The 22,500-nt window shown below is 54.0% G+C and overlaps 1 protein-coding gene across 5 annotated transcripts in view; it reads left to right on the top strand.

Annotated features, from left to right (window-relative positions):
* The window catches only part of LOC134029587 (membrane-associated guanylate kinase, WW and PDZ domain-containing protein 3), an 87,370-nt gene that overhangs the window by 44,512 nt on the left and 20,358 nt on the right, over window positions 1–22,500 (top strand). For all 5 annotated transcript variants that reach the window (XM_062473777.1, XM_062473788.1, XM_062473767.1 and 2 more), the window contains exons 3-8: window positions 3,077–3,196; window positions 10,388–10,594; window positions 18,929–19,100; window positions 20,061–20,140; window positions 21,116–21,173; window positions 22,066–22,172. In XM_062473777.1, the coding sequence (XP_062329761.1) occupies window positions 3,077–3,196; window positions 10,388–10,594; window positions 18,929–19,100; window positions 20,061–20,140; window positions 21,116–21,173; window positions 22,066–22,172 (744 nt within the window). The remainder of the gene's footprint in view (window positions 1–3,076; window positions 3,197–10,387; window positions 10,595–18,928; window positions 19,101–20,060; window positions 20,141–21,115; window positions 21,174–22,065; window positions 22,173–22,500) is intronic.

The following is a 22,500-nucleotide window of genomic DNA, read 5'->3' as shown; positions in this document are numbered from 1 at the left end:
ACCTGCACACCATCCCCTGTAAGAACACACACACACCCTGTACCTGCACACCATCCCCTGTAAGTACACACACACACCCTGTACCTGCACACCATCCCCTGTAAGAACACACACACACCCTGTACCTGCACACCATCCCCTGTAAGTACACACACACACCCTGTACCTGCACACCATCCCCTGTAAGAACACACACACACCCTGTACCTGCACACCATCCTCTGTAAGAACACACACACACCCTGTACTCGGGTAGTCATACAGAGTCGGATGCTGACAAGCACATGCGTTCAATTTTTTTTTTTTTTACCAGTCGCTGGTGGCCCTGAAAAGTCGCGAGATTCAATTTTAGCCTTGTAGATGACATCACAAACATCATTTGTGTTTTGGAGTTTGAGATGTATATTTACGTTTTGTGCTTGTAGCGCGACCAACATTTTAAGAGCCTCAGGTGTGTTGAATCCACTATTTCTACTTCTTATGAATGATGTTCAAGACAAGATTTATATATTTGAGCTATACTGATAAGTCCTCTGCTGAGTTAGCTTCATGTCTCCACTAAGTCCACACATGTTCTGCCTTCAGGCCTACACAGTCTCCACTCATGTTCTGCCTTCAGGCCTACACAGTCTCCACTCATGTTCTACCTTCAGGCCTACACAGTCTCCACTCATGTTCTACCTTCAGGCCTACACAGTCTCCACTCATGTTCTGCCTTCAGGCCTACACAGTCTCCACACATGTTCTGCCTTCAGGCCTACACAGTCTCCACTCATGTTCTGCCTTCAGGCCTACACAGTCTCCACACATGTTCTACCTTCAGGCCTACACAGTCTCCACACGTGTTCTGCCTTCAGGCCTACACAGTCTCCACACATGTTCTGCCTTCAGGCCTACACAGTCTCCACACATGTTCTGCCTTCAGGCCTACACAGTCTCCACTCATGTTCTACCTTCAGGCCTACACAGTCTCCACACATGTTCTGCCTTCAGGCCTACACAGTCTCCACACATGTTCTGCCTTCAGGCCTACACAGTCTCCACACATGTTCTACCTTCAGGCCTACACAGTCTCCACACATGTTCTGCCTTCAGGCCTACACAGTCTCCACACATGTTCTACCTTCAGGCCTACACAGTCTCCACACATGTTCTGCCTTCAGGCCTACACAGTCTCCACACATGTTCTGCCTTCAGGCCTACACAGTCTCCACTCATGTTCTACTTTCAGGCCTACACAGTCTCCACACATGTTCTGCCTTCAGGCCTACACAGTCTCCACACATGTTCTGCCTTCAGGCCTACACAGTCTCCACACATGTTCTGCCTTCAGGCCTACACAGTCTCCACTCATGTTCTACCTTCAGGCCTACACAGTCTCCACACATGTTCTGCCTTCAGGCCTACACAGTCTCCACACATGTTCTGCCTTCAGGCCTACACAGTCTCCACACATGTTCTACCTTCAGGCCTACACAGTCTCCACACATGTTCTGCCTTCAGGCCTACACAGTCTCCACTCTCTGCCTTCAGGCCTACACAGTCTCCACTCTCTGCCTTCAGGCCTACACAGTCTCCACACATGTTCTGCCTTCAGGCCTACACAGTCTCCACTCATGTTCTACTTTCAGGCCTACACAGTCTCCACACATGTTCTGCCTTCAGGCCTACACAGTCTCCACACATGTTCTGCCTTCAGGCCTACACAGTCTCCACACATGTTCTGCCTTCAGGCCTACACAGTCTCCACTCATGTTCTACCTTCAGGCCTACACAGTCTCCACACATGTTCTGCCTTCAGGCCTACACAGTCTCCACACATGTTCTGCCTTCAGGCCTACACAGTCTCCACTCTCTGCCTTCAGGCCTACACAGTCTCCACTCTCTGCCTTCAGGCCTACACAGTCTCCACTCTCTGCCTTCAGGCCTACACAGTCTCCACTCTCTGCCTTCAGGCCTACACAGTCTCCACTCTCTGCCTTCAGGCCTACACAGTCTCCACTCTCTGCCTTCAGGCCTACACAGTCTCCACACATGTTCTACCTTCAGGCCTACATGCATTGTGATTGTATTCATGTTCTGTTGTTGTCGTAAGTAGGCCACAGCCTTAGATATTGTAGGTGACAAGTACCGTGGTATCAAGTACCGTGAAATGTCACTGGTATTGGTACGGAGACTGAAATGTTGGTCAGACACTTCTCTCCTCCTCTGGCTGCAGTCTCAGGTCATGTCCACCGTTTCAAGTCTGACATTTTATCCAAACTGCTTACCTCTCATGTATAGTAGATCATATATATCTCTCTCGTGTGTCCTCCAAGGAGGGAGAGAGGGATGTAAGGGAGGGTCCTGGCTGAGAGCTGGCTAACTGTGGAGCAGTGCGTGTTCTCTGGAGGAGGGTACAAAGACCTGCAGCTGGCTCTTAAGATCTGCACCGAGGACAAAGAGGAGGAGAGAGACCCCCGGGTCACACTCAGTCCCAGCAGAACTTCCTCTCCCTGAAGAGACACTTTGCTTAGTCTCTCCCTGAGTGCTCTCTCTCTCTCTCCATCTCTCTGTTTCATCCTCTTTCTCTAACCCTCCCTCCCTCTTTCACACACTCTCTCCCCCTCCATCTTTCTCTCTGTGTGTGACTCTCTGTGTGTAGGCAGGGAGCTATTGTGTTCCTGTAGAAAGCTTGAACACATCTCAACAACCTTCTTACACTCATCCAATTAACTGCTGACTGTATTCTGCCTGTGTACCACCCTACAACAAGGATCCCTCCCCCAACCTCCTGTTTGAAAACACATGTAACTGAACCATGTTATTGGAAACGAGTTGATTGGGGTAAAAGAAAGGAAGGTTTGAAAGACAGTTGAGAGAGAGAGAGCTGTCTCTGAGCCCGGTTCATCCTCATTAGACTTTGTCTTGATGCTATATACTGTTCTCTCTCCCTAAGAACTGCAGCACAGCAGCTGCATGGGAAGATGCTCTCCTGATGTCGACAGGGCAGGGGAGGGCATGTTTTCTGAGGACATGATTTAGTAATTGATATGTTTCAACACAAGCACACTAAAAAGGGTGAACTGTGTGTCAGGTACCACCAGGCTGCCCAGGGATGGGGAGGCGCCGGGGGTGGACTACAGCTTCATCAGTGTGGGAGACTTCAGGGTCCTGGAGGAGAGCGGACTGCTTCTGGAGAGTGGAACCTACGATGGTGAGAGCTGTGTGTGTCTGTCTGTGTTTCTGTGTGTCTCTGTGCATGTGTGTCTCTGTGTGTGCGTGTGTGTCTCTGTGTGTGTGTGGGTGTGGGTGTGGGTGTGTGTGTGGTTGTTGGTTTATTTGTGCTACAGTAAAAAAAACAGTGTGGCTGTTTGCTTTGGTCAGTCTGTTGCACACACACACATTAACACTCACACAGACAAAGCAACACACATTAACATTCCGTACAGCTGTTATGATGTTCTGCCTGGGCTGCAGTAAGAACACTTTCTGAGTGATTCACTGAAGAGGACAGGAAGAGAGAGAGAGGAGAGAGGAGGGAGAGAGAGGAGAGAGAGAAAGAAGGGAGGGAGGGAGGGGCAGAGGAAGCAGTGCTCTCACTAACAGAGCTTGGTTGGTGTCTGCATCTGCAACTATGCTTGCATGCGTGTGTGTGTGTGTGTGGTTGTGCATCCGTGTGTGTGTGTGGGGGGTGCATGTGTGTCTGTGTTTAGATGTATGTGTAGGTCTGTGTGTGTGTCTGTGTGTGTGTGCGTGCCTCCCAGGTCTGATGTGCAGCTGGCAGGCTCTCTGGAGGGCAATGTGAACCTGTGTTCTGTTCTGAGGACAGGATCTCAGAGTCAGCAGTACAGAGTTGTCTCCCCCTCCGCTTTCCTCCCCTCCTCTCCTCTCCCCCTCCGCTCTCCTCCCCTCCTCTCCCCCTCCGCTCTCCTCCCCTCCTCTCCTCTCCCCATCCTCTCCCTTCCCCTCCTCTCCCCTCCTCTCCTCTCCCCTCCTCTCTTCTCCTCCTCTTCTCTTCTCTTCTCCCCTCCCCTCCCCTCCCCTCCCCTCCCCTCCTCTCCAGAGAGGAGCTCTCTGCTGTCAGATGAGCAGAGGAGCTCTGCTGTCAGGGGAGCAGAGGAGCTCTCTGCTGTCAGGGGAGCAGAGGAGCTCTCTGCTGTCAGGGGAGCAGAGGAGCTCTCTGCTGTCAGGGGAGCAGAGGAGCTCTCTGCTGTCAGGGGAGCAGAGGAGCTCTCTGCTGTCAGGGGAGCAGAGGAGCTCTCTGCTGTCAGGGGAGCAGAGGAGCTCTGCTGTCAGGGGAGCAGAGGAGCTCTCTGCTGTCAGGGGAGCAGAGGAGCTCTGCTGTCAGGGGAGCAGAGGAGCTCTGCTGTCAGGGGAGCAGAGGAGCTCTCTGCTGTCAGGGGAGCAGAGGAGCTCTGCTGTCAGGGGAGCAGAAGCACAACTCCAGCACCTCTTCTGGGAGGACGTGTTAACATCGCTGCTCCCTCCTGGATGACACCCTGCTGCTCCCTCCTGGGCCCTCGGTTAATCATCATTGTTCACTAACAGCTATTAGAACAGGCTAATCGAGTGGAAAATCACCGTTGGTTCCTATTGAACATTTTCTAACAGTGTTTGCGTGTGTGTACGCCTGGATGGGCTTCTGACAGGAATGAGCATGAAGCTAGCCCCACCTCACTCACACACACTTACACACATACCTACACACAAACCTCCACAAACACACATACCTACGCACACACACATACTTACAAAAAACAAACATACACACCCACACACACACACTCACACATACCTACACACTCACTTCTGTTATCTAGGCCCATACCCAGGCCAACTCCCAGAGCCTGACACATATATACACATATAGACCCCAGGACCAGACCCAGGCTCCCTCAGGGTCCCAGTGCCCCGAGTCTAGCAGACAACCATCTGTCCTGTCTGAGCCCTGGGTCAGGAGAACAGGCCCAGAGAGAGAGAGCCGGTCTGGGGCCCTGGGTCAGGAGAACAGGCCCAGAGAGAGAGCCGGTCTGGGGCCCTGGGTAAGGAGAAGAGAGACTGAATAGTGGGAGTACACTGCCACTGCCCCTTTAAAGGTCCCATGACATGAAAACTTCACTTTAGGAGGTTATTTAACATTAATATGAGTTCCCCTAGCCTGCCTTTGGTCCCCCAGTGGCTAGAATTTTTGATCGGTGTAAACCAAGCCCTGGGTGTTCTTCTCCGCCTTTCAGAAAATGAAATCTCAATTGCTCTGTTTGAAAATCTCCTCTTTGTGACGTCACAAGGAGGAAGGTTACCTCCCTTCTCTCTGCTTTGCCCGCCCAGAGAATCTGGCCCGCCCATAAGAAACTGAGCTACGACCGTGCAAGTGTTTTATCCTCGAGAGACATCATGGCTTGCAAACGAACGAAGCATTACATTTGCTCAGTTTGGATGTACAAAGGAAAACTAAAATCTTTTTACAGTTCCTTCATCCGAGCCTCTGAAGACCCAGTATCTTAATTTTATTTTCTCTGGAAATGCGCCTACACAACTTCTGTTGTAGGCGCATTTGTTTTGTATGTCTGCGCCAAACACTTCAGCCACGACTGTTTCCTCAACTTGAGCTAATACAAAACTGGCCTTGCTGAAATTAAATTCTGGATCAGTACTAACTCTCCTTCGTCCAGCTACTAACCTCGGACAAGTAAGTTAACTAACGCTATATCATTTTGTAGCTTTACTGTATATGGTTACCTAGCTTGCTACCCTTAGAATGTGGCTTTAACATTAGCTCTGCAGCTAACAGCTGAGTTACTGTCGCTAATGGAAAGGTAGATAGCATCAAGTATGTGTGTGAATACACATGCTGTAACGCGAGTGTTGTACACTTCTTTGTTATTTGGATAACCGTTCTGCTGTTGGTGTTATGGTGCGCGCGATATCCGCCTTTTCCCTCATTGAAATGACTGAGTGTGTACCTCTGCAAACCAGGGTTATCAGATGAGAATGGGCAAATTCGAGGCATCTTACAGCAACGGGGCTACAGCCATTGCGATACATCCATTGTAAACATTAGCGCATGGTGCCGCCCCTCCGCTCCTCATTAGCATTTAAAGCTACAGACACCAAAACAGCGCGTTCTGAGGAAAGCTCCTTGTGGGACTGCTAGTAGTGGCTGTAATTCTGCACCAAGGCTGAATTTCGGGAAAGAGACTTCAGATACAGTATTAGGGGACCTCTAAGGCCTATATAAAAGCATCCAAAAACAGCATGTCATGGGACCTTTAAATAAATAAAATTCTAATTCATGATGGACGATCAAGTGCTGTTTGCTTACGAACTTGTCGCAATAGAATGTAAACTTTTTGCATTACAATTCGCATGAACCAGTGCACTGTGAATTGGTTATTTTGTGTCTTGGGCTACGCCTGTGTTAAACTCTCTCCAATCGGCAGATTCATAATACAACCAGAACTCAACTAAACTTAGTCTTTCCGTTAGGGAAGAGACGGACTAAAACACTTTCTTCAACAATATTATTGCAGTCTGTCAATAAAGGCAAATATTTAATTAAAATGTTGCCTACTGTTTGGTCCGGATTTGAACATTAGCGAAACTGAAGATGTCAGAATAAACACAAAATACAGGTCAATGTTGTTGTGTGTGAGTCTGACCAATCATGTAATAGCTGTGTCACCATCAGAGATTGTGCAGTTGCTCTGGAGAAGATGCACTGGCTGACCCAGCCGGCTGCTCTCGAATCGCTCTCACTTTGATGTCACACGTCACAGTGACGTGGCGTCGGCGCCATCTCAGATCGGACAAAAATTCGAACCGGCATGCACTGCTTCAAGTCAGCCGCCAATTGGAGCCGCATGAAGTCGAACACACCCGATGTCGAACACAGCTAATGAATGAAATAAACAAAATGTCTTGAAATAAGATTCCTTCATTTTGCTGAACCAGATTCAAAGAATAGAGTCAGTAAAATGATAAAAATGTACAATCACTATTTCCAATTTGAGATGTTAAAACAAGACGAAAAGGAAGAATAGCTGTTTATCTGAAGAACGCGAAGAACGTACCCGTGTTCTTGAGAAGAACGCGAAGAACGTACCTGTGTTCTTGAGAAGAACGCTAAAGACCGTACCTGAATCTTGAGAAGAGCTAAGAACGTAGTGTGTTCTTGAGAAGAACGTTCTTGCCAAGCGTCTTGAGAGAACGGTCTTGCAAGGCCGCGAGGACGGAGAGTGATTTGAGATGCGTGTGTTCTTGCAATGACTTCTGTGAAATCAGATGCGTTCTCACTAACCAAGTCACCATCCGATGCATCCTCGATAAAAGGGGCGGATCAAGTCAAATGAGTTTGCAAGAACACAAGAACGGAGAAAAACGTGTATTGATAAATAGCCATAGTTAGAAAAGCAAAGGCTTTCGATTACACAATTTCCTGTTACGGCCTCGTCGGGGAAGCGTTAGCCTCGTTTGGGAAGCGTTAGCCTTGTCGGGGAAGCGTTAGCCTCGTCGGGGAAGCGTTAGCCTCGTCGGGGAGGCGTTAGCCTCGTCTGGAAGCGTTAGCCCTGTCTGGGAAGCGTTAGCCTCGTCGGGGAGGCGTTAGCCCTGTCTGGGAAGCGTTAGCCCTGTCTGGGAAGCGTTAGCCCTGTCTGGGAAGCATAAGCCCTGTCTGGGAAGCGTTAGCCTCGTCGGGAAGCGTTAGCCCTGTCTGGGAAGCGTTAGCCCTGTCTGGGAAGCGTTAGCCCTGTCTGGGAAGCGTTAGCCTCGTCGGGAAGCGTTAGCCCTGTCTGGGAAGCGTTAGCCCTGTCTGGGAAGCGTTAGCCTCGTCGGGAAGCGTTAGCCCTGTCTGGGAAGCGTTAGCCCTGTCTGGGAAGCGTTAGCCCTGTCTGGGAAGCGTTAGCCCTGTCTGGGAAGCGTTAGCCCTGTCTGGGAAGCGTTAGCCCTGTCTGGGAAGCGTTAGCCTCAGCCTCGTCGGGGAGGCGTCAGCCTCATCGGGGGGCTTTAGCCTCTTCGGGGAGGTGTTAGCCTCGTCGGGAGGCGTTAGCCTTGTCGCGGAGGCGTTAACCTCGTCGGGGAGGCATTAGCATCCGCTGGGGTCAGATGGCTGAGCGGTTAGGGAGTCAGGCTTTTAATCAGAAGGTTGTTGGTTCAATTCCTGGCCGTGCCAAATGACGTTGTGTCCTTGGGCAAGGCACTTCACCCTACTTGCCTCGGGGAGAATGTCTCTGTACTTACTGTAAGTCGCTCTGGATAAGAGCGTCTGCTAAATGACTAAATGTAAATGTTTACAAAAGATAACATATCAGAGGCGTCCGAGTTGGACCAAAATGCGTCTTGGTGGTTGAAGACAGTTAAATTTAGCACTGTCCACTTGTAATCCGATCGGCCAAGACACATTTTAAAACCAAGTCCACTAGAAACGTGGTCCGTCTACCGTTACGGAGATTTGAAATTCTGTGACGCCTTCTGTGACGCGTCAACGTTAGACAAGCTTTAGCGGCCTGTTTCTCCTTCTGCACAAAGACACATGTTGTGTGTTTTAGAGAGGACAATCGATTAAAATATCTATATTTTTAAATGCACCAGGAACCAACACCGCTGACTCCAGAGTAGAGCTATTTATGCTAACCGTGGTTTTACACTAGCGAAGTTGTAGTGGTTGTAGTTATTGTATTTATAGCCTTGTCTTCCCAAATACTCACCAGAGGCTTGTAATATCACAGTCCCATTTACCAAGTTGGCTCAAATGAAAACGAGATCAAGTTTATAGGGAGTAATTAATTTGCTGGAAAGCTCTATATTTCCCTGTGGCATCTATCCTTATTCTTTAATTAAGCTTCTTATGAGTTATGCTTGAACTGAATCTGCTCTGTGGATTCAATTTTTTTTCTAAAGCAAAATAAATAATTTACCTTAAAAATGAAAAATTGCCAAAACATAATTTGATAGCGCTGCATAAACGCGTCAGATGACAATATTTTTAGCAAATAAATACACATTAGCTTTGGTCTAGCATGCAAATTAGTCTGCACATAATTCATCGCCCTAATGAAGGTTGAATAATTACTTTTTCAATGCATAAATTGAGTCAGTCAAGGATTGATCAGCCCCAGAATTAAATGAGCAAATTATTTAATAAAGTTCTCCCTCCTCCCCAACCTCCCCCCCCCCCTTGCTATTACCTCTGTACCACAAGGTTTTGCTTCATCCTGAAGCTTCTCACTGATTGTTAAATGCTGTGTTCAATGATCAGTGTAATTGGCTGCTGCTGGGTGATTTTGTGTGTGTGTGTGTGTGTGGGGGGGGGGCTGGGGGGGGGGGGTGGGGGGGGGGGGCTGGGGGGGGGGGGTCAGTACAGGGGTGTCGTTTGTTCTCCCGGGTTCTCCAGGTGGAGGTGAACATGTACTTGTCAGCTAACCATCTGCTCTCTCTCCTCCCCCCATCTCTCTCCCTCCCCCCCATCTCTCTCTCCCTTCTCCCTCCCTCCCCCCCATCTCTCTCCCTCCCCCCCATCTCTCTCTCCCTTCTCCCTCCCTCACCCCCTTCTCCCTCCCTCACCCCCATCTCTCTCCCTCCCCCCCATCTCTCTCTCCCTTCTCCCTCCCTCCCCCCAATCTCTCTCTCCCTTCTCCCTCCCTCCCCCCCATCTCTCTCTCCCTCCTCCCTCCCTCCTCCCATCTCTCTCTCCCTTCTCCCTCCCTCCCCCCCATCTCTCTCCCTTCTCCCTCCCTCACCCCCTTCTCCCTCCCTCACCCCCATCTCTCTCCCTCCCCCCCATCTCCCTTCTCCCTCCCTCCCCCCCATCTCTCTCTCCCTTCTCCCTCCCTCCCCCCATCTCTCTCTCCCTCCTCCCTCCCTCCTCCCATCTCTCTCTCCCTTCTCCCTCCCTCCCCCCCATCTCTCTCCCTCCCCCCCATCTCTCTCTCCCTTCTCCCTCCCTCACCCCCTTCTCCCTCCCTCACCCCCATCTCTCTCCCTCCCCCCCATCTCTCTCTCCCTTCTCCCTCCCTCCCCCCCATCTCTCTCTCCCTTCTCCCTCCCTCCCCCCCATCTCTCTCTCCCTCCTCCCTCCCTCCTCCCATCTCTCTCTCCCTTCTCCCTCCCTCCCCCCCATCTCTCTCCCTCCCCCCCATCTCTCTCTCCCTTCTCCCTCCCTCACCCCCTTCTCCCTCCCTCACCCCCATCTCTCTCCCTCCCCCCATCTCTCTCTCCCTTCTCCCTCCCTCCCCCCCATCTCTCTCTCCCTTCTCCCTCCCTCACCCCCTTCTCCCTCCCTCACCCCCATCTCTCTCCCTCCCCCCCATCTCTCTCTCCCTTCTCCCTCCCTCCCCCCATCTCTCTCTCCCTCCTCCCTCCCTCCCCCCATCTCTCTCTCCCTTCTCCCTCCCTCCCCCCCCTCCCCCAGGTAACTACTATGGGACGCCCAAGCCGCCTGCTGAGCCGGTGCTGCTGCAGCCGGATCTGGTGGACCAGGTTCTGTTTGATGACGACTTCGGGGGGGAGGTGCAGAGGAAGCGCACCACCTCCGTCAGCAAGATGGACAGGAAGGACAGCGTCGTCCCCGAGGAAGAGGACGAGGACGAGAGACCCCCACTGGCTAACGGCCTGCCTGGTCAGTCACACACACACACGCAGACAGACACACAGACAAACACACACAATCAACAAAATCCCTCTGGGTGTAACCACAGCAACTAGAGGCCCTGTGCTTCCAAAACACACAACTCGCTCAATATAAAACTTACTCTTCTGTATCACTGGTCACCTTGAAGCTGGAAGGACAGTCTGTGTGTGCTCGCGTGATCAATCACAACTTCCCCTCTCTCCAAGGTACTTCCCTGTCCTGGATATTTTCAAGGACGTGGGTCCTCACCAGACCTGGAGACGATTAGCCCCCATCTTTCTCCTCCCCCTCCCTCTCCGACCTCAGTTCTCCTCAGGGCTCTGACGTGTTAACAAGACTGCAGCCGTGACAGCACCCGTACACACTCGAAAAGTGTGTGTGTTTGTGTGAGTGAGTGAGTGAGTGTGTGTGTCTGTGCTCAGTCATGTGTTTATTGTCAGACTAGCAATCCACCACACTTGGATGTCAGACGACCTACAGAAAACTTCCAGAACTTTTTCACTGTCTGAAGTGGATGAAGTGTAACCCACCTGAATGTGCAGTTTTGATTTTCTGAATGTCAGACAGACTGCAGTTCCTTCCTCCCCTTTCCCTTCCCCCTCTCCCCCCCGTCTCCCTCCCCTCCCCCCCCCCTCCCCTATAGATATATATATCTGCTGATGTGACTCCTCATCCTCCAACACACACCAGCCTGCCTCCTGCAACACACACCAGCCTGCCTCCTCCAACACACACCAGCCTGCCTCCTCCAACACACACCAGCCTGCCTCCTGCAACACACACCAGCCTGCCTCCTCCAACACACACCAGCCTGCCTCCTCCAACACACACCAGCCTGCCTCCTCCAACACACACCAGCCTGCCTCCTGCAACACACACCAGCCTGCCTCCTCCAACACACACCAGCCTGCCTCCTCCAACACACACCAGCCTGCCTCCTCCAACACACACCAGCCTGCCTCCTCCAACACACACCAGCCTGCCTCCTCCAACACACACCAGCCTGCCTCCTGCAACACACACCAGCCTGCCTCCTGCAACACACACCAGCCTGCCTCCTGCAACACACACCAGCCTGCCTCCTCCAACACACACCAGCCTGCCTCCTGCAACACACACCAGCCTGCCTCCTGCAACACACACCAGCCTGCCTCCTGCAACACACACCAGCCTGCCTCCTCCAACACACACCAGCCTGCCTCCTCCAACACACACCAGCCTGCCTCCTCCAACACACACCAGCCTGCCTCCTCCAACACACACCAGCCTGCCTCCTCCAACACACACCAGCCTGCCTCCTGCAACACACACCAGCCTGCCTCCTGCAACACACACCAGCCTGCCTCCTCCAACACACACCAGCCTGCCTCCTCCAACACACACCAGCCTGCCTCCTGCAACACACACCAGCCTGCCTCCTGCAACACACACCAGCCTGCCTCCTGCAACACACACCAGCCTGCCTCCTCCAACACACACCAGCCTGCCTCCTGCAACACACACCAGCCTGCCTCCTGCAACACACACCAGCCTGCCTCCTGCAACACACACCAGCCTGCCTCCTGCAACACACACCAGCCTGCCTCCTCCAACACACACCAGCCTGCCTCCTCCAACACACACCAGCCTGCCTCCTCCAACACACACCAGCCTGCCTCCTGCAACACACACCAGCCTGCCTCCTCCAACACACACCAGCCTGCCTCCTCCAACACACACCAGCCTGCCTCCTGCAACACACACCAGCCTGCCTCCTCCAACACACACCAGCCTGCCTCCTGCAACACACACCAGCCTGCCTCCTGCAACACACACCAGCCTGCCTCCTCCAACACACACCAGCCTGCCTCCTGCAACACACACCAGCCTGCCTCCTGCAACACACACCAGCCTGCCTCCTGCAACACACACCAGCCTGCCTCCTCCAACACACACCAGCCTGCCTCCTGCAACACACACCAGCCTGCCTCCTGCAACACACACCAGCCTGCCTCCTGCAACACACACCAGCCTGCCTCCTGCAACACACACCAGCCTGCCTCCTGCAACACACACCAGCCTGCCTCCTCCAACACACACCAGCCTGCCTCCTCCAACACACACCAGCCTGCCTCCTCCAACACACACCAGCCTGCCTCCTCCAACACACACCAGCCTGCCTCCTCCAACACACACCAGCCTGCCTCCTGCAACACACACCAGCCTGCCTCCTGCAACACACACCAGCCTGCCTCCTGCAACACACACCAGCCTGCCTCCTCCAACACACACCAGCCTGCCTCCTGCAACACACACCAGCCTGCCTCCTCCAACACACACCAGCCTGCCTCCTCCAACACACACCAGCCTGCCTCCTGCAACACACACCAGCCTGCCTCCTCCAACACACACCAGCCTGCCTCCTGCAACACACACCAGCCTGCCTCCTCCAACACACACCAGCCTGCCTCCTCCAACACACACCAGCCTGCCTCCTGCAACACACACCAGCCTGCCTCCTGCAACACACACCAGCCTGCCTCCTGCAACACACACCAGCCTGCCTCCTCCAACACACACCAGCCTGCCTCCTGCAACACACACCAGCCTGCCTCCTCCAACACACACCAGCCTGCCTCCTGCAACACACACCAGCCTGCCTCCTGCAACACACACCAGCCTGCCTCCTGCAACACACACCAGCCTGCCTCCTGCAACACACACCAGCCTGCCTCCTCCAACACACACCAGCCTGCCTCCTGCAACACACACCAGCCTGCCTCCTCCAACACACACCAGCCTGCCTCCTCCAACACACACCAGCCTGCCTCCTGCAACACACACCAGCCTGCCTCCTCCAACACACACCAGCCTGCCTCCTGCAACACACACCAGCCTGCCTCCTGCAACACACACCAGCCTGCCTCCTGCAACACACACCAGCCTGCCTCCTCCAACACACACCAGCCTGCCTCCTGCAACACACACCAGCCTGCCTCCTCCAACACACACCAGCCTGCCTCCTGCAACACACACCAGCCTGCCTCCTCCAACACACACCAGCCTGCCTCCTGCAACACACACCAGCCTGCCTCCTGCAACACACACCAGCCTGCCTCCTGCAACACACACCAGCCTGCCTCCTCCAACACACACCAGCCTGCCTCCTCCAACACACACCAGCCTGCCTCCTGCAACACACACCAGCCTGCCTCCTGCAACACACACCAGCCTGCCTCCTCCAACACACACCAGCCTGCCTCCTCCAACACACACCAGCCTGCCTCCTCCAACACACACCAGCCTGCCTCCTGCAACACACACCAGCCTGCCTCCTCCAACACACACCAGCCTGCCTCCTGCAACACACACCAGCCTGCCTCCTGCAACACACACCAGCCTGCCTCCTCCAACACACACCAGCCTGCCTCCTCCAACACACACCAGCCTGCCTCCTCCAACACACACCAGCCTGCCTCCTCCAACACACACCAGCCTGCCTCCTGCAACACACACCAGCCTGCCTCCTCCAACACACACCAGCCTGCCTCCTGCAACACACACCAGCCTGCCTCCTCCAACACACACCAGCCTGCCTCCTGCAACACACACCAGCCTGCCTCCTCCAACACACACCAGCCTGCCTCCTGCAACACACACCAGCCTGCCTCCTCCAACACACACCAGCCTGCCTCCTGCAACACACACCAGCCTGCCTCCTCCAACACACACCAGCCTGCCTCCTGCAACACACACCAGCCTGCCTCCTGCAACACACACCAGCCTGCCTCCTGCAACACACACCAGCCTGCCTCCTCCAACACACACCAGCCTGCCTCCTCCAACACACACCAGCCTGCCTCCTGCAACACACACCAGCCTGCCTCCTCCAACACACACTAGCCTGCCTCCTCCAACACACACCAGCCTGCCTCCTCCAACACACACCAGCCTGCCTCCTGCAACACACACCAGCCTGCCTCCTCCAACACACACCAGCCTGCCTCCTGCAACACACACCAGCCTGCCTCCTGCAACACACACCAGCCTGCCTCCTGCAACACACACCAGCCTGCCTCCTCCAACACACACCAGCCTGCCTCCTCCAACACACACCAGCCTGCCTCCTGCAACACACACCAGCCTGCCTCCTGCAACACACACCAGCCTGCCTCCTGCAACACACACCAGCCTGCCTCCTCCAACACACACCAGCCTGCCTCCTGCAACACACACCAGCCTGCCTCCTCCAACACACACCAGCCTGCCTCCTGCAACACACACCAGCCTGCCTCCTGCAACACACACCAGCCTGCCTCCTCCAACACACACCAGCCTGCCTCCTGCAACACACACCAGCCTGCCTCCTGCAACACACACCAGCCTGCCTCCTGCAACACACACCAGCCTGCCTCCTGCAACACACACCAGCCTGCCTCCTCCAACACACACCAGCCTGCCTCCTCCAACACACACCAGCCTGCCTCCTGCAACACACACCAGCCTGCCTCCTCCAACACACACCAGCCTGCCTCCTCCAACACACACCAGCCTGCCTCCTCCAACACACACCAGCCTGCCTCCTCCAACACACACCAGCCTGCCTCCTGCAACACACACCAGCCTGCCTCCTGCAACACACACCAGCCTGCCTCCTGCAACACACACCAGCCTGCCTCCTGCAACACACACCAGCCTGCCTCCTCCAACACACACCAGCCTGCCTCCTCCAACACACACCAGCCTGCCTCCTCCAACACACACCAGCCTGCCTCCTGCAACACACACCAGCCTGCCTCCTCCAACACACACCAGCCTGCCTCCTCCAACACACACCAGCCTGCCTCCTCCAACACACACCAGCCTGCCTCCTCCAACACACACCAGCCTGCCTCCTCCAACACACACCAGCCTGCCTCCTCCAACACACACCAGCCTGCCTCCTCCAACACACACCAGCCTGCCTCCTGCAACACACACCAGCCTGCCTCCTGCAACACACACCAGCCTGCCTCCTCCAACACACACCAGCCTGCCTCCTGCAACACACACCAGCCTGCCTCCTGCAACACACACCAGCCTGCCTCCTCCAACACACACCAGCCTGCCTCCTCCAACACACACCAGCCTGCCTCCTCCAACACACACCAGCCTGCCTCCTCCAACACACACCAGCCTGCCTCCTCCAACACACACCAGCCTGCCTCCTGCAACACACACCAGCCTGCCTCCTGCAACACACACCAGCCTGCCTCCTCCAACACACACCAGCCTGCCTCCTGCAACACACACCAGCCTGCCTCCTCCAACACACACCAGCCTGCCTCCTGCAACACACACCAGCCTGCCTCCTGCAACACACACCAGCCTGCCTCCTGCAACACACACCAGCCTGCCTCCTCCAACACACACCAGCCTGCCTCCTCCAACACACACCAGCCTGCCTCCTCCAACACACACCAGCCTGCCTCCTGCAACACACACCAGCCTGCCTCCTGCAACACACACCAGCCTGCCTCCTGCAACACACACCAGCCTGCCTCCTGCAACACACACCAGCCTGCCTCCTCCAACACACACCAGCCTGCCTCCTCCAACACACACCAGCCTGCCTCCTCCAACACACACCAGCCTGCCTCCTGCAACACACACCAGCCTGCCTCCTCCAACACACACCAGCCTGCCTCCTCCAACACACACCAGCCTGCCTCCTGCAACACACACCAGCCTGCCTCCTGCAACACACACCAGCCTGCCTCCTGCAACACACACCAGCCTGCCTCCTGCAACACACACCAGCCTGCCTCCTCCAACACACACCAGCCTGCCTCCTGCAACACACACCAGCCTGCCTCCTCCAACACACACCAGCCTGCCTCCTCCAACACACACCAGCCTGCCTCCTGCAACACACACCAGCCTGCCTCCTGCAACACACACCAGCCTGCCTCCTCCAACACACACCAGCCTGCCTCCTCCAACACACACCAGCCTGCCTCCTCCAACACACACCAGCCTGCCTCCTGCAACACACACCAGCCTGCCTCCTGCAACACACACCAGCCTGCCTCCTCCAACACACACCAGCCTGCCTCCTCCAACACACACCAGCCTGCCTCCTCCAACACACACCAGCCTGCCTCCTGCAACACACACCAGCCTGCCTCCTGCAACACACACCAGCCTGCCTCCTCCAACACACACCAGCCTGCCTCCTGCAACACACACCAGCCTGCCTCCTGCAACACACACCAGCCTGCCTCCTGCAACACACACCAGCCTGCCTCCTGCAACACACACCAGCCTGCCTCCTGCAACACACACCAGCCTGCCTCCTGCAACACACACCAGCCTGCCTCCTGCAACACACACCAGCCTGCCTCCTCCAACACACACCAGCCTGCCTCCTGCAACACACACCAGCCTGCCTCCTGCAACACACACCAGCCTGCCTCCTGCAACACACACCAGCCTGCCTCCTGCAACACACACCAGCCTGCCAAATCACATTCTAATCATCACAACCCAGTTTGGTTTCAAGAGCCTCTGTTTTCTGGGTCTGTTTACCGAGGCCTCCCAGCCTGCAGGCTGTGAGCCTCACGCCATGCTCTCACTACGCTGACATTTTAAGGAGCCAATGCCAAATAGTTTCTCCACATACTGACAGCCTGCTGTGCAGCAGTGTGGATGCATCCAGCTTTTCATTTGATGTGTGTTGAAATGAACCGCACAATCAGTAAAATACCCAGCTGAGAGCACGTGTGTTTTAGCACGAGGCTGTGTCGTCTCTCATGCTGTTTGGTGATGTCAGCATAGCACATAGAAGTTAGCTTAGCAGATGTTAGCATAGCATATGTTAGCATAGTGTGGGTGTGTGTGGTACTGTTACCCAGAGTTCTCTGAGGGCCTCATGTACTAACGCTTTTGCGCCCACTTCAGGCGTATTTGTTTCGCAACGTGTGCTTAAAAGCATGGCGAGGTATGTACAAACATGCCGCATTGAGGTAAAAGCGCAGACTGCCTGTCGCAGGAACTGATAATGGCAAATTGCGCTTTTACCGTGTCATGCATATGCATTCACGGGAGGGTCAAGGGGAAAGTGGGAGTTTCCCATAAAGAGATGGGAGGGGATGCGTAAAGTGCGCCTAATTATGTATTCCGCAGTATGTACAAAAACCGCCCGTGAAAGCGCCCCTCTAGTTTGCGGTGAAAATTCTGCGCCTCTTAATAGCAGGTGTAAACCAGGATGCGGGGTTCCGCGCATATGCTTCCTGGTGAAATGAATGGCAGCAGGCCGAGCAAGACGAAGACATATGCCAAGGAGACAAGCTGGAAGGATTTTTGCCACAAGGATCACACTTTTTCAGTTGAGTGAACACAAAATCATTAAGCGTTACAGATTAAGCAGCCATGCAATATTACAGTTTTTGTGTCGGTGTAGAATTCCGGCCTTGTATAATATTCAAATTCGCTGTTACCTCATGAACAAGCACATCAACTTTGTTATCACTAAATCTCAGTTTTTGCTGTTTTGACTTTGGTGGCTGATCCATGATATAAAGAGAGAAGGAGGCCCATTCAATCGCGCGTTTAAATACTCGCAATGTACGGTATAGAGGGCGGAGAAAGGCGCTGATTACCCAATGAACTGCAGGGTTGGTAAATACGACGTAAACTGAAGTATCACAGCATGCGCTTTCTGCGGGTTGGGGTTATTGGCGCTGATAACGCTACGTTTACAAATGTACATACATGAGGGCCTGAGTGTCTAAATGGGAGTGTTCAGAATCCACGTGTGGAGACACACACACACACAGGGCACATGCACGTCACACACAGGGCATATGCAAATAAATAACTCCCCTGACAAACACCGATCAACACATCTACACACACAACCACCTACAAACACACACTGATACGCAGACCATCTCTTACATGCAAATCCTGTAGCCCCCCCCCCCCCCCAGCAGGAGGAGGGGGGGGGGCATACAGACTAACCTTCTGCTCTCTGTCTCTATCCATCTATCTCTCTTTCTATCTCTTCCTTCTTCCTCCTTCCCTCTCTTTCTGTCTCTCCACCCCTCCCTCTCGTTCTCTCTCCTTCCACCCTTCCCTCTCTTTCTGTCTCTCCACCCCTCCCTCTCGTTCTCTCTCCTTCCACCCTTCCCTCTCTTTCTGTCTCTCCACCCCTCCCTCTCGTTCTCTCTCCTTCCACCCTTCCCTCTCTTTCTGTCTCTCCACCCCTCCCTCTCGTTCTCTCTCCTTCCACCCTTCCCTCTCTTTCTGTCTCTCCACCCCTCCCTCTCGTTCTGTCTGTCCTCCCCCCCTCCTTCTCTGTAGATCTCAAAGCGGGCTCGTCAGGGTGGAGGAAGGCTGTTCCCAGCTACACTCAGTCCAGCGGAGGAATGGAGGTCCGTGTGTGGAGCTCTTTACCCAGAGACGACAGCCTGGAGCCCCTGCCGCTCAACTGGGAGATGGCCTACACTGAGACTGGCATGGTGTACTTCATAGAGTAAGTTCTGTTTACAGACTGGCTACTTCATAGACACTTGTAACTATGGCTTCTGTACTGTAACTCTCCTCCCCTCCACCTCTCCTCCCCTCCACCTCTCCTCCCCTCCCCCTCGCCTTCCATCCACCTCTCCTCCCCTCCACCTCTCCTCCCCTCCCCCTCTCCTTCCCTCCAACTCTCCTCCACCTCCCCTCCACCTCTCCTCCACCTCCCCTCCACCTCTCCTCCCCTCCCCCTCTCCTTCCCTTCACCTCTCCTCCCCTCTCCTCCACCTCTCCTACCCTCCACCTCTCCTCCCCTCCACCTCTCCTCCACCTCTCCTCCCCTCCACCTCCCCCTTCCCCCTCTCCTTCCCTTCACCTCTCCTCCCCTCTCCTCCACCTCTCCTCCCCTCCACCTCTCCTCCACCTCTCCTCCCCTCCACCTCTCCTCCCCTCCCCCTCGCCTTCCATCCACCTCTCCTCCCCTCCACCTCTCCTCCCCTCCCCCTCGCCTTCCATCCACCTCTCCTCCCCTCCACCTCTCCTCCCCTCCCCCTCTCCTTCCCTCCAACTCTCCTCCACCTCCCCTCCACCTCTCCTCCACCTCCCCTCCACCTCTCCTTCCCTTCACCTCTCCTCCCCTCTCCTCCACCTCTCCTACCCTCCACCTCTCCTCCTCCTCCCCTCCACCTCCCCTCCCCCTCTCCTTCCCTCCACCTCTCCTCCCATCCACCTCTCCTCCCCTCCACCTCTCCTCCCCTCCACCTCTCCTTCCCTCCACCTCTCCTCCCATCCACCTCTCCTCCCCTCCACCTCTCCTCCACCTCCCCTCCACCTCTCCTCCCATCCACCTCTCCTCCCCTCTCCTCCCCCCTCCTCCACCTCTCCTCCCCTCCCATCCACCTCTCCTCCCCTCTCCTCCACCTCTCCTCCCCTCCACCTCTCCTCCACCTCTCCTCCACTCTCCTCTCCTCTGCAGTCATAACAGTAAGACCACCACATGGCTGGATCCTCGCCTGGCCAAGAAGGCCAAGCCCCCTGAGAAGTGTGAGGATGGAGGTAGGCCTTCCACACACACATACCACACACACACACACATACAGTACCACACGCACACAATGCAGAAGCACTTCACACATATGGGATTACCTCATGCACCTGCTCTCCTCTGCTCCAGCATTCAGGTCATAACTTCACACACACAACACACATCACACACACAACACACACTCACTCACAAACACACCACACACATGCACCTCTCATCACTTATTCATGGCCCTGTGTGCAGACATGCTTGAAATGACACAATGCTTAATACATGTGTGAGCCTACAGCCCCGTATTAGCATGTCCAGAGAGTCAGAGAGTGTGAGTGAGTGCTTTAGCATGTGTTTTTTACTGTGTTAGTGCTTTAGCATGTGTGTGTGTGTTAGAGCCCGACCGATATATCGGCCGATTTTGGGCATTTTCCAAACTATCGGTATCGGCATTTATAATGGCCGATAAATGAATATCTTTTTTTTGTTGTGTGTGTTTTTGTACTGTAAGGACTTTAAGTTTCATGTCTTAAGTTAGTATTTTTATACATTTTATTTATCAGAAACTGCATTAACATATTATTTTAGTGACGAAACAATAACAGGAGTCAGATGGCTGAGCAGTTAGGGAATCGGGCTATTAATCAGAAGGTTGCTGGTTCGATTCCCGGCCATGTCAAATGACGTTGTGTCCTTGGGAAGGCACTTAACCCTACTTGCCTCGGGGAATGTCCCTGTACTTAGTCGCTCTGGATAATAACTTCTGCTAAAAGTGACTAAATGTAAATTACAAATAACTACTGTTAGGGAAATAAGTTTGTTTTGTTACGCGTTTCTGGATTTTTAAAATATTTTTTTATATCGTCCGATATCGGAATATCGGAATTTTAAATCACCAAATATTTGTAGCGGTATCGGCCTTAAAAATCATTTATCGGTCGGGCTCTAGTGTGTGTGTGTGAGAGAGAACAGTAAGTGACTTCCTCTGTCCACAGAGCTGCCCTACGGCTGGGAGGAGATAGACGACCCTCAGTACGGTACCTACTACGTGGAGTAAGTAAACACACACACACTGTCACAAGGACGTAGTAGGCGTAACACACACACTCTCACACACACAGACCAACAGCAGGGAGATAAAAGACCAAATTGTAGTAATCAGGGATCCTAATGGTTGCCATCTAGATAAATCGACAGCAAGTTAAAAAAGGATGTGCTGCCTTGGGCTACAAAATGAAGCCCCCTCACCCCCCCCTCCCGGTGTGTGTGTTTGTGTGTGTGTGTAGTGTGTGTGTGTAGTGTGTGTGTTTGTGTGTGTGTTTGTGTAGTGTGTTTGTGTGTGTGTAGTGTGTTTGTGCGTGAATATCTTTGATTTGAGTTTGTATGTGTGTTTATGTGTTTGTTCGAGTGTGTTTTCTGTGTTTCTGTGCTGTACTGTAAGTCACTCTGGATAAGAGCGTCTGCTAAATGACTACATGTCAGGCCAGCCAGAGCATCCCAGCGCTGTCACATTGTGCACAGACTGTCCTGGTAGCGCTGTCACACTGTGCACAGACTGTCCTGGTAGCGCTGTCACACTGCACAGACTGTCCTGGTAGCGCTGTCACACTGCACAGACTGTCCTGGTAGCGCTGTCACACTGCACAGACTGTCCTGGTAGCGCTGTCACACTGCACAGACTGTCCTGGTAGCGCTGTCACACTGCACAGACTGTCCTGGTAGCGCTGTCACACTGTGCACAGACTGTCCTGGTAGCGCTGTCACACTGCACAGACTGTCCTGGTAGCGCTGTCACACACATACAGTACACACACACACTACATACACACTACAGTACATACATACACTGCTGGCCAGCATGCTGGTTTTGGAAGGTCTCTGGTCAGGTTATCTTCCTTCAGAGAGTCGTGGTGTGTTTACGTGATTCCTGCCTTGTCTGTTTCAGTCACATCAACCAGAAGACCCAGTTTGAGAACCCAGTTCTGGAGGCCAAGAAGAGGCTGAATGTGCAGTCTGCTGCTGTCATGCTGCAGGCAGAGACTCCTCTCACAGGTACCAACACACCCATGCTGCAGGCAGAGACTCCTCTCACAGGTACCAACACACCCATGCTCCAGGCAGAGACTCCTCTCACAGGTACCAACACACCCATGCTGCAGGGAGAGACTCCTCTCACAGGTACCAACACACCCATGCTGCAGGGAGAGACTCCTCTCACAGGTACCAACACACCCATGCTGCAGGGAGAGACACCTCTCAGCAGAGTATGGGGGCTAGATATGAGAGGATGAGGTTTGTTACTGGGTCTATGACTGAGGTTGAGGCGCTGGGAGTTCTGACTGCTACGTGTCCCTGGGCAGGCTGGCCCACCTCTGTCCTC

Source organism: Osmerus eperlanus, chromosome 1, assembly GCF_963692335.1.
Source record: "Osmerus eperlanus chromosome 1, fOsmEpe2.1, whole genome shotgun sequence".
Lineage (NCBI taxonomy): Eukaryota > Metazoa > Chordata > Actinopteri > Osmeriformes > Osmeridae > Osmerus > Osmerus eperlanus.
Note: the sequence above shows the minus strand (reverse complement) of the source record. Positions and strands in the feature narration are given on the sequence as shown.